The sequence below is a fragment of the Protopterus annectens genome, chromosome 12.part0, assembly GCF_019279795.1.
Source record: "Protopterus annectens isolate FY-2018-M chromosome 12.part0, PAN1.0, whole genome shotgun sequence".
NCBI classification, from domain to species: Eukaryota; Metazoa; Chordata; order Ceratodontiformes; family Protopteridae; genus Protopterus; species Protopterus annectens.
The window spans coordinates 229,833,768-229,846,296 of NC_056746.1; the positions used below are offsets into that span (position 1 = coordinate 229,833,768).

General features: G+C 40.3%; 1 protein-coding gene across 1 annotated transcript in view; it reads right to left on the minus strand.

The window, feature by feature from the left end:
• Nucleotides 1-12,529, minus strand: part of TELO2 (telomere maintenance 2) — a 1,490,787-nt gene that overhangs the window by 1,386,696 nt on the left and 91,562 nt on the right. The window contains exon 3 of the mRNA XM_044089295.1: nt 12,045-12,325. Within this exon, the coding sequence (XP_043945230.1) occupies nt 12,045-12,325 (281 nt within the window). The remainder of the gene's footprint in view (nt 1-12,044; nt 12,326-12,529) is intronic.

Consider the following 12,529-nt stretch of genomic DNA (forward strand, 5'->3'; position numbering starts at 1 on the left):
TTGCCTATGAACATGGACAGCAAGATACAGCCAGCAAAATGTTTTTAGTCACGTTAGTTTTATATACAGGTAGGGCGGCCACATTGGTGCAGTGGTTAGCATTGCCACCTCACAGCAAGAGGTTCTCTGGTTCAATCCTCAGCTGGGATGCCTTTTGTGTGGAGTCTGCATGTCCTCTCTGTGGTCGCGTGGGTTTCCTCCAGGTGCTCCGGTTTCCTCCCACATCCCAAAGAGTAGGTGGATTGGACACTCTAAAATTGGCCCTAGGCATGCGTGCGTGTGTGTGCCTTCTGTGGAAGGTTGGGCACCAGGCTGGAAACTCGACACTGTAAAAACTCCACTGCCAATCATGACTGGACAGGTGATCCGCTGTGGCGACCCCTACCCGGGAAAAAGCCGAAAGAAGAAGTTGTTTTATACACAGGTAAGTTATACTTTTACCAACCAGAGGAGAAGTTCTGGATAGTAATTAATAAAGAGATGAAAGGTTATCTTGAAGGGGAAGAGGGCAAGAGTCAAGTGGGACAAGTTGATCCTTCCAGTAGAACAAAGATGTTTAGGATTACCTGGTATGAAAGGATATTTTATAGTTACACAGTTAAGGCTCTTATAAATAACACGAGCAGAAAGCTACAATTCAAAGTGGAAAGGAATGATGATGAGGCGGAGGGAATTCAAGAAATAAAAAGAGAGTGGGAATCTAGGCTCAGCTCTTTATGGAGAATAGCAGTCATATAGAATATTGCATTCATAAAGTAGCAGAAAGTATACTAAGAACTAAGCCAACAATGGAATGAAGAAAGGGGATTCTGCTGATGGAATGACTATAATTAGGGATACAAAGAATAGACAAGAGGGGGCTGGCAAAGGAACCAAAGCCAAGGTACTGGGAACAAATAATTAGACACGGAAAGGTAACATAATGGGAAGAGGCCAAGAAGCCATTTGGATTGCAGGTTACAGACCGCCTTCCCTATCAGAGATTGATATCAGAGTATATACAAAGAGAAAGGGATAGTGGAATCCTAAATGAAAGGTGTATACTGGTTGAGTTTTTAATTGAATCTAGAACAGAAACTGCTGTTAAAAAAGGGATAATTAGTAGGGCATATAAAATATTGCACAATGACTATAGGAATCAATCAGAGGATGACAGAAAAGACTGGGAGGAGAGATTAGATAAGCAACTCAGAAAGAAACAATGGGAGGACATATGTTTGGCTCCCAAATATGCAACAAAATCTACACGATTGAGGACATTTGCCTGGAAGTGCTTGCATATATACTTTTATACACCAAGCAGGCTCCAAAAAGTTTTTCCTCGGTAGATGGCAAATGTTGCAGGTCTAATGGGGAAGAAAGAGGTAAATGGGAACATATGTTTTTTTTTTTTTTTTTTTTAGTATAATGAGTTGGGGGACTTTAAAAATTGCCTAGAGAGTACTTTGTCAAGAATTCTGGGCAAGCAAATGAGTGTAACTACAAAAAAAAATTTGTTGTGCTGAACACAGGATGTGACTTACCTAGAAATAGTAAGGCCTTGTTAAGTTTCATTCTGGTGGCTGTCAAGAAAGCAATCACTCGAAAATGGAAATCAAAGGTTAAACCAACTACACTCGAAATAGTGAATATTGTAAGAGAGATAAAAGAACAGGAAGTGGGATCTTTTGGAAAAAGGTAGGAGTAAATTACACAGAAAATGGAAAGTGAGGCAACAATACATGCAGAAAAATGTTTTGGAGGAGGAAAGAGAAGGCAGGACTTGAACAATTTGCACAATATTGCTTTGACTACATGGCACAGAATAATATATGTCATGGATAATGTGAACATGTTAATATGGTTTAAAGTAAACGACCCAATTTGTACAAGGCACCTTTGCAGAGATATGCAAAAAATCCACAAGTAAAAATAAAGACAAAGGTCAAGAAACTGCAAAGGTGAGGCTCCAGCACGACGACTTCAAAGTAATCAAATGTATATCCAAAATATCTAATTTTCTCCAAGAACAAATCAAGGATCTGGATTCCACTCGGCTGCAACAGTTTTATTGGTACACAAGCGCTTTCACAAACAGCTTCTTCAGGTGTGTGTTAATATGGTTTGATTACTTTTACATGTTTGCCTATGTCAAGAGTGATAATTCAATAAAGGTGCTTAAAAAAGGACCAAGGAAACTGACTGCTGCACAGTTAAACCGTAGAACACAGATGGTTGTACTGAAAAGATAATACTATTAGGAAAGTGACAATTGAGGCACTGCAGGGGTCCAGTCAGGGTCCAGTAACTTTCGGTGTGCTTACTTCAGACAAAATTGAGGGACTAGAGAATGGAACTAACTACTTTGCTGACAAAATAATGTTACACACAGCAGTAGAGGATACGTGGAAGCGTCTAATGAAAGATTTGCAAAGGGTAACCGATTGGGCTGAAAGGTAAAAGTTGAGGTTTAAAATCACAGCAACCTTGTGTGAATTAGCACTTGGAGAGTGGAACTCATAGTAATACATAAGTAAAAGGCTTAGGAAGTGCAGATCTTGCCTGCACTGGACCCAAAAAAACAGAATGACAGCAAAGTGGTACCAGCCAACAGAACACCCTGTGGTGTAACTTGTAGAAGCAAATATTTAATGCTCCTGGTATACTGCCTCATGGTCTGGCCACACTTTATATACCGTGTGGAGTTCTGGATGCAGTACAAAGAGAGGTTCAGCAAGTTGCTGGGAAAACCAACAGAAGGGTAAATGGAATGCAGGGAAAGAATAAGAGCACAGACAACAGCAACTAGGATTCTTCTCACTGGAGACCAGAGCAGACACCAGAGATGTGAAATGGGTGTACAATATTATGCCAGGAGGGTATGAAGAAGTCATTTTGTGCAAGAGAGAAAGAGGAAGAGGCTGTAAAGTACAGGGGCTAACTAATCTTTACATTTGCAGTCTTACAGTTTTGCAGGGAGTACAGCAGACCCATGGGAGAGGCTGCTAGAATAGGTAGTGGAAAATAAACCTATAGAAGCATTCATCAGGGTACAGAGCAAATCGAAAAGAAGTAAGGGGGAAGACAGGGAAGGAGGGAGAGCAAAATTTTGAATGTAAAGGTTAGCTTTGATAAACTTATTATTTCTACCATCAAGCAAATGTGATTGAATGTCCTTTTATTGGCAGGCTTCCAACACAACACTCAGCACTGTGGCATATATGTTGGTGCAAGAGACAGATCAAATGGCAGCACTTTGCAAGGAAAGTGTTTTTTGTCCTTTAGTTCTCTAACAGGTGGTGCAGAGGATTAAAGCTCTGACTTGTTAATCAGCTGGTTACCGTTCCAAGGTACAAGGTTTGAATCCTTCCACCTTCATTTGGCCACTGTGTGACCTTGAGCAAGTCACTTAACCAGACAGTGCTTTACGGCAAATGGGAATTTGGGCCAGGCTCCTCAATGGTCTTCTAGACTGCATGCTTAGTAACTGCTTAAGGAACTCCTTGTGTGAACCCCAGATAATGCTACATCAGAGCATGCTAGTCATCCAGGCACCCTGCATGAGCAAGGTTATAACTCCCTAGAGTGTCACAATTCAAGAATTCATACATGGGATTTGCTTGTAGAAGTTGCTGAGGTCCAGGATGGGATGAAAATCCTGTATCCCTTTGGGATGTAAAAGGTTTCAAAGTAAAGATGGACTCAGTTATGAACTAGAGTTGGGCTGGTTCCTCTTCTCTGTGGCCATCTAAGATTATGCTGAGAAATAATGTTTTTCTAACCTAGGGTAAACCCACAGACACACCATAGACAATCCTCAAAATCAACATTATGAATGTTCTGCTGGCAAAGTTAACCTCCTGAGGGACTAAGCTGGCCTGCACACCTTCAACCTTGAGGGAGGAAATCTAGTCTAGAAAAAGATGATGGGACCAGAAGAATCAGACAGCCTTCACAGTGGTCAAAACCTGCTTTTTTTCCCCAGAGGTCCACCATCAAATCCTGGAAGGCCTGTGCCAAGAAGGTATGCATCTATTAGGGGTTATCCAGAAGTGCCCATCTGAAGTCATCCATAACTCACTGATTTTCACCTATCAGTACTAGTGCTAGTGCTAATGAGGTAAGAAATATCTCTGTGCTGGAGGGTTGGACAGTGACCGCTTGGGACATGTTAACAAAAGGGTGCATAAATGGGTGAGATGATCACCTAAATGAACACATGAAACAGCATTTTTGAATTACTTCTTCAATTAAACACTGGTACATAATTAAGCAGCCCAATTGTGCTAACAAATACCATGAATTCGGTGGTGCAATTAGATTAAGCCATGTGGACCACTGTCTGGAGCTCTTCAGTGTTAAAGTGCAGAAGACAAGACTTGATCAAACCAGCCTGCATGACCAGTCAGCAGATTTACTACAAGTAGTCAGGTAGAAGATGTAGATGAGTTAACAGAGGAAAACCACAACCACACCATCATGTGCCAGACAAGACAGAACCTGCTGCCCTAGCCATAAGTGGCAGCACTCATCACAGAAACCATAGTAATGACCTTGCCCAGGCCTTCCTTAACCCAGAATCAGGAAGGTCTGAAAGGTTTTCTAGTGCTTGATCCACTGGGAAAGACTGGAACTTAGACATGTGACAAGGATCTCAGCCCCAGCATTGCAAAGGAAAACACTCCCTTATCCACCATGTTCAATTCTTTAGACTCCTTATCACACACTCTGAAACCTAACTGCATAAATCAACGAGAAGTCAGTCCAAGAACATCTACAGAGGATTGCACTCTACTCAGCTGTGGGCTTGCAGAGGGTCGCTGCAGTCTTGGGAGTACAATAAGCAGTATACTGATACTTTCAAGCTGCAAAAATGTCATTCTTAATCACAGACCCATTGGGTGTATGATCCAAGACTTTTTCCTTCCTTGGGAGATGCTCAAACTTTTCTGGAAGAAAGCTAAAGGGGGTACAGACCAGTCCATAAGGAAATTCATGAACCTAAGGGTTTCTTCAAAAGAGGGGTCCATCTGAGAGAAAACGTAAGGGGTGAAGGTTCAGTGTAGGGGTCAATCTAAGAGAAAATGTGAGGGGTGAGGGTTCAGTGTCTGTATCCATTTCAGAAATAAGAATCAGCTGGTTCTCTATCTCCTTCTCAGGACCCTAAAAGTAATGGAGGCCACCTTAATGTCAGTCTAGGTGGAGCAAGCAATGGTGACTGGGTGACAAAACAACAGAACTTGAGAATGCACCTGTCAAAGGTAGAATGAGGGCTTTGAAGGCGTGTACATGGCCTGCTGCTGGCATCTGATATATCCCCCCACATAAACAGATGTCTAACATGTAATGCCTAATCTCATCATAGTAGCCTGTAGTGCAACCCTGGAGTTAGTATATATAGTAAGGGGGTGGCACCCCCCCCCACATATTTTAAGTATATATTATGTTTGGAAAATAGTAATATATTGGAATTGCAAGTATCCATGTATACAGTTCAAAATATTTAAAATATGTGGGGGGCTACACCCCCAAATGTTGGGGGTGGTGCCCCCTCCCCTTACTATATATACCAACTCCAGGGTCGCACTACAGTGGGGAAAAGGCCATATATACCTTTCAGTGAAATATGTTTCAGTGAATTGAGCTTTCAGTGAAAAGTGCACACTAATTTGACTTTCAGTGAAATGTGCATTCAATAAAATGTCCTACACCCATATATAGCAAGAAGATCCTGCATGAGCGAGTCTGATAGATAATGTAGACAGTCGTCCAACAGTACTTGGGACTGTGTTCCAAGGCTGGGGGCCATACCCAAACATTTTTGCTGGTAGAGTGAAATAAGTCTGAGGCACACAAAGAAAGACAGCCAGAGTGAGAATAATCTATGTGATATATATATATATATATATATAAATAAAAGCAAAAAGTAAAGGCAGAGGAGTTTGCAAATTAAGGTTCTATAAAGAAAGAAGGTTCTTTCATTAATGGGAGGCTATTTAGACAGAAGGAATAATAGAATAGGACAAGATTGATGAACAAGGACCAGAATGATTCAGACTCGCTCACATACACCTTCAGAATTTTAGTTGATCACCGGTGCTATCATTTACAGTCACACTTTTTTCAGCCCATCCCAGGTTTGATTAGCACTCAGGAATTCAAGGAGCTAGTGAATGGATGCAAGAATCAGTGGCCAGTGCCAGCTTGACTATCTCAGAGGTAGAGAGAAGACTCAGGTTGAACTTGCTGCTGAATTGACACCTACAAGGGGCAGCGGGAATAATATAGCCTTAGATTCTCAACACAAGCTTGAACACACCAGCAATGAATCTGCACTGCAACCATATTTGGTATTTGAGATGGCAAGAAGTTATGATGCATACAAAATCAGTCCTTCATGGCTCCTTGGATGATGGCTTCCCCACTGGCTGGATCTTTCCTGCTGCAATGACTATCGAAAGAAGAATGCCAGTGAAAGGTGTGTTTTCATTGGAAAGAAAGACCTCTCCAATTATGAAGGAATGTCCAACTGGGCACAGTTGCCCGTTTTCAGCAGAGGTCCAGTGAAAAAAGCTCCATACAGTAATACAATAAAGTAATGTGTAAAGTAGAAGCATTTACAGTATCATAAATAATAATATACAGAGCAGTTACTGAATACTATAAAAAATTAAACAATGGCAGCGTTTATAGCATATATTAGCAACTGCACGAATTTGTACATATAGTGGAAGTAGAGTCAATGCTCTCCTAACAATAGTGTGTATATATAGCAGATAGGCAATCACAGACAGAAAAAATAGTGTGCGCAAGAATAAGGTTAAGCTAAAATACATTATATTTGATTTGGTGAGTAGTAGTTCTGTATGAGGTAGCTGTGAGATAAAAGGAGGAGATGAGGTGGGAGTAGGAATAACTGGTAGGATTTACCCAGGGTTAGAGCAGGAGCATACCCATGAGTGGGATAAGTATGACGTAAGTTAAGAGTTATGTACGTTTTCTAGTGATTGGAAATCTAGATGAAAGTATTCCATGTTCTTGCAACATTAGTAGTGTAGAGAGAGTCCCAAGAGTAATATTTACTTCTAGAAATTTCGACCAATGCTTTGTTGGTACTTCTTAATGGATGGTTGTTGGTATAGGGGTGTAGAAGACCTTGCAGTTTTTTTTTTTTTTTTTTTTTTTATAAAGGATTTGGTGAGCTATTGTAAGTTGGTTAAAGGTTAACAGGCTTGGTAATTCTAGCCAGGATAGCTTTTGACGGGACTGGCAATTGTGAGATCTGTAGGATGAGTTGATGGCAAATTTTGCAATTTTTGTTGCATCAGATAGTTTATTAAGCTCACTTTTACTTAGGTTGCTTAGTACTGGGGAGGCATACAGTAGTGTGGAGACTAGGTGGGTTTTAGCAATGGTGATTTTACTATAGGAGGTTAGGTAATTTTTGCATCTAGAGAGGGAATCAAGCTTTTTGTGAACTTTTGTGATGGTTTGAGATACAGGTTTGTCAAATTTCATACCGTTATCTATAATTACACCTAACAGTTTAGCTTGAGTGACTGTTGTGATAGGAGTACTGTTAGATATTATTTTAAATATGGAAATTAGGTCAATAGCTTTAGAGGGATGGAACAGCATTAGTTACTTTTTGGGTTGAGTACAAGTTGCGAGTCAGATAGCTAGGTTTCAACTGCTGTAAAGGATTCTTGGGTGGTTTGTTGTAATTGTTGGCGTGATGGAGCAGAGCAGATTAGGGATGAATAATCGACATATTATATCAGGTTGGCATGGAGGGTCCTTTACGTAGACTGTTGGTAAAAATGATAAAGAGAAGGGGTCCAAGGATGGATCCCTGTGGAACACCTACTTTTACAGGAAGTAGGGGGGATAGAGTGCTATCCCATTTAACAGCTTGTCGACAATTTGAGAGAATTTTTGAACAATGATAATGTGGAGCTGTGGAGCTTAAGTTCAGAGAGTACAGTTATTAGTTGGAAGTCAAAGACTGTATCAAAGGGTTTGGAGAGATCCAAGAAGATGGTAGAGACAACATTTCCTTTGTTCTGTTGTTTATTTACAAAATTCGTGAAGCTGATAAAGGCAGTAATAGTACTATGATTAGGGTCAAAACCGTGTTGAGTTGGAGCCATGAGATTGTTAGTAAGCAGTTTAGTATTTGAGAATGTACGCATTTCTCAAGGGTTTTTGGTGGGGGGACACAGTACGGCAATCAGCCGATAGTTTGATAATTCAGATGAATTGACTCCTTTGTGTACTGATATAAGATGAGAGATTTTCCAGAGGGTTGGAATATGTTGTTCAGTGACTGACCCATTTATCAATATGAAGATGGGGTATGAGATTGCTTTGGCTGCAATCTTGAGATATTCACCTGGAAGTCTATCAGCCATAATTTTAGTAGGTTTTAGTTTTGTCAGGTATGTATATATTGTGTTGGTTAGGACTGGATGAAGGAAGAAGCAGATTTTTTCCCCAATTGTGGGGGTTTGGAGGTTTGTATGAGTAACAGGAGGGCTGTTGGTAATCAAAGTTTGAATGAAGGTGGTAAAGTATTCATTAAATTGAGCTGTGGTGTTACTAGTGGATGTGTCAATACTGGGGGGGGGGGGTGAGGTAGTGGTTTTCCCTGGTTGAAATATTTTATTGATGGCAGCCCAAAATTTTAGAGGGTTTGTCTGAACACAGTAGTGTTTTTATTTTTCTTGTCTAGTCTTGTTTCTTGGATTTATTTCTTAGTTCAAGGTAGTTTTGTTTATTTTGGCTGGTTTCATTTTGATGCCATGTTTCCCAATCTCTCTCTCTCTCTGTTTTAGGAGTAGTTGGGTATTTTTGGTAAGCCAGGGTGCATAGCTGGATTTTATTCGAACTGCTCTAGGTGGGGCAAGCTGGTTGAGGATGTTTAGGAAAGTAGAGTTAAAGTAATCAACAGCTTTGTCCAGGGGGGAGGTATAAGAGGGGTAACTATTTGCAGTAGTATAGTGCAGCTATGAGATCTTTTGATTTGAAGTTCTTTGTCAAACATATTTGTTGCAGTGAAGTGGATTTTATGGGTTAAATATGGTGCATTAGGACAAATGTAGGGTGGTGGTCACTAAGACTGACAGGTAGTGTCCCCGAGTTATAGAGATGAGAAGGGTAATTGGTAAGCATCCAGTCTAAAATGGACTCCTTTTTGAAGGATCTGACAATTCTAGTAGTGGTTTGAATTAGTTGAGTGAAGCTATGTGGGTTTATATGAGCAGCGGCGATGGGAAGAGATGCATGTGGACCGGTCAATATTAAAAGTCACCTAATATGAGTGTTTCATGGGGGAGGACTTGGGATGACCGTTGAAGAATAGCCTCTAGTGCGTCACTACTGTTACTGGGGGGAATTCATTTTTTATGGCTATTGAGTTTAAGTGTGGTGAATAGGGCTTGTGCATTATTAAATGTATGAGGATTTTTTGTTCATAATATCATTAGCAAGGTTGCTTTTAAACAGTATGGCAATGCCACCACCCCGTTTGGATGGTCTGTCTTCCCAGAGTAGATTACAACCTTGGGGAATTAGCTCATTGCCATTAACATGTGGCTTGAGCCAGGTCTCTGTGAGGAGCACTATAGCAGGGGAGTATAGGGATAGTGTAGCATGTAGATCCTTTATTTTAAGTATGCCTCTTACGTTAATATTAAGAATTAGTAGGTCTTTTGTATTCCTCTGGGAGATAACTGTAGATGTTGCATTGAATGGAAGGTTCTCAAATCTTTTGCAGGACCAGGATTAGAGTGGATGTCACCACTGATTAACAGCTGCAATACAACATGGACAATAGTTTGTAAGTACTTAGTCATGTGTAGGTGAAATTGCAGCGAGAGATGATTTTTGGTACTATACTAGGGGAGGCTGAATAGGGATAATTGTACGTGTGGGAGTTTGACAAATATTGTTGAGGCAGGTACAATTGCAGGGTCTTGTTTTGAGGGGGGGGTTGGGTCTGTGGGTGATTGAAATACTATATTCGGGCCTAAACTATGATGACATATGAGGCAATGTGGGCAGCACTTAAAAGCAACACAATTATCAATCATTGCAATGTTATTGTTCTGAGCATTATTAAGTTATGGATTTTTGTAGATAATCTGAGAAATTTGTAGTTTGAGAGGTATTTGGTTGTGGGATGACAGACATAGTTTAAGTTTAATTTATCCATTTTAGTCAGATTTAGGTAGGATATAGGTAATGGAAAAGGTAGTGGGTGTTATAAACACATAACGGAGGTTGTAGTGGATAGTAATGGTTATTTGAAAAATGGCAAAAGTGATGCAGAAATAACAGGTTAGGGTGGATGGTATTGACTGGATGGATATGGGAATGGGGTGTGGTGCCTCACATATAAATATAATGAAAGTAGGGGTGAGTGGGAATGGGCTAGGTTAGGGGAGTGAAGTGAGCCTGAGCGAAGCGAGTGCAAATGGAGTGGGGCGGACTCAAGATGTGGAGCAGAGCAGCACAAAAAAAAATAATAAAATCAGTTGAACTCTATACAAAAGGTCAGTACAGCACAAATGCAAAGCTCAACCTGGGCTCCATAATAAAGAAATGTGTTTGTTATTAGGGTTTCTTTTTGTTATGTACAGGGGAAACTACAGTTAGCAGAAATTGATAAGACACCTTAAGGCACTGCCAAAAAAAAGATAGGCAGGAACTGCAATAAGGATAAGTTAAATCTTTGGTAGGGTTTAGACAATGATCTAATACCGATACAAAATTAGGGATGAGATCCCAATCGTGAGAGGGGGGAGATGGCCCCCTGTAGTACACTCGCTACACTAGTAGGCTTGCAGTAATGCAGTTAAAGCTATGAAGCCAATGACCTACACTTTAAGTGTAGCACACGGCCAGAACAACCAGGTAAGTACAGTAGTTATAAATCAGACCTCAGAGTCCTTAGAGGGTGGGAGGTTTGTTATGAAAAACAGGATTACAGCAAAAAATTTCCTTTAACTATGGTATACAGCCCCAACAACCAGGTAAGTACTGTAGTTGCAAACCAGACAGCAGAGTCCTTAGTGGGTGGGAGGTTTGTTACGGAAGGCAGGAAGGCAGTAGAAAAAAATAAAGGAAAAGAAAAGACAAAGTTAGAATGAACGACTGAAGAAAAAAACTGTATAGACACAGTAATACAAAAATATTATAATCCTAAAATCAGTCTGCATACAATGGTCCTCTACATTCCCTGCTGTAGGGCGGAATTAAGCCCTTTAGCCAATTGCTCCAGTAACACTAATCGGCACATATAATGTAAAGGAAAAAAAAAATAGCTGAGTCAGTCTTTCTGTCACTAAAAACTGATCAATGAGAGGGTCTTTGCTTGCATACCTCTGCCATCAGTCTCTAATTTCCAGGAGGTCTATGTCAAAAAAGCAAAAGAGATATTATTCCGTTCTTTTTGGTAGATTGGAATATAACAGTTTTTTTTAGTTTAAAGCTCATTCCTCCAGAAAAGAAACTAATACAGTACACTACAAGTAGGGGACTACAGCCCTGAAGCTCACATCTACTCTGACATAATACATCTAAATATATGAAGCCACAGCATCATCAAAGCAGGCTACATCCCTTTAGGGTAAATATCTACAACAGTACCAGTTTTCCCTGCTGAAAGTCTACAATGGAATAAACATCCAGCAGTAATCTGGATTTTGGGCAGACTATTAGTTAGTGTATTTTATTACATGAAATTCAGCACCACTGGGAACAAGTGCACAGGGCATTTACGCAGCAGCATTCCTACAAGTTTGAAGAACCATTTCATATACACACATTGATCGGTATTTGAACATTTACAGTCAGGTAATAAACAAGAAGCTTCTAAGTACAGTAAATGGTACATCACACTTTACCAGCATGCACAGAAAACATGAACCATACTAAGGGATAAATACACAGATGTTTTACAAAACGGAAAGCATATACGTGTTTAAGAAAGTTCAAAATGTCTAACCTTTTCGGCTTTTAATGAAAGCAAAAATGATAATTCTTTCCAGTTTCTGATTGCTCACCTCTGAGGGCCTCCCATATTTTCTGCAATACCTTCACTACTGCTTCACCAAGAAGAGGAAAATAGTTCTGTGGGTAGAAGATGGCCTTGTTGTCCTGCTTAAGTTTGTTTGCCAAGTGATCTGGCACAGAGATGATTTTGGTAAGCAACATGTCCCATAGGAGCAAGTCTGACTTAGCAGGTTTCTGGCAGACCTCCCATAACAATTCAATCATTCTGCCATGCCGGAGAAACATCTCGAGAATGCAGGAACATTTCATCAAAGAGAAACTGGGACTGTGGCTGTTTTAAAAAGGACATATATTGTTATACTTCTGTAATCACAGTACAGAATATTTTTTTGAAAATTGTTCATGACTTTCAGTCCCCAAGACTGCAGACAGGTCCCAATGCTAACCATTCTATACGCAGAATTATTAAGACAAGCACAGTGCAGTTTTTGACCAGCTTATTTTACCAATTAATTTTCTGCCTTTTACATCAACC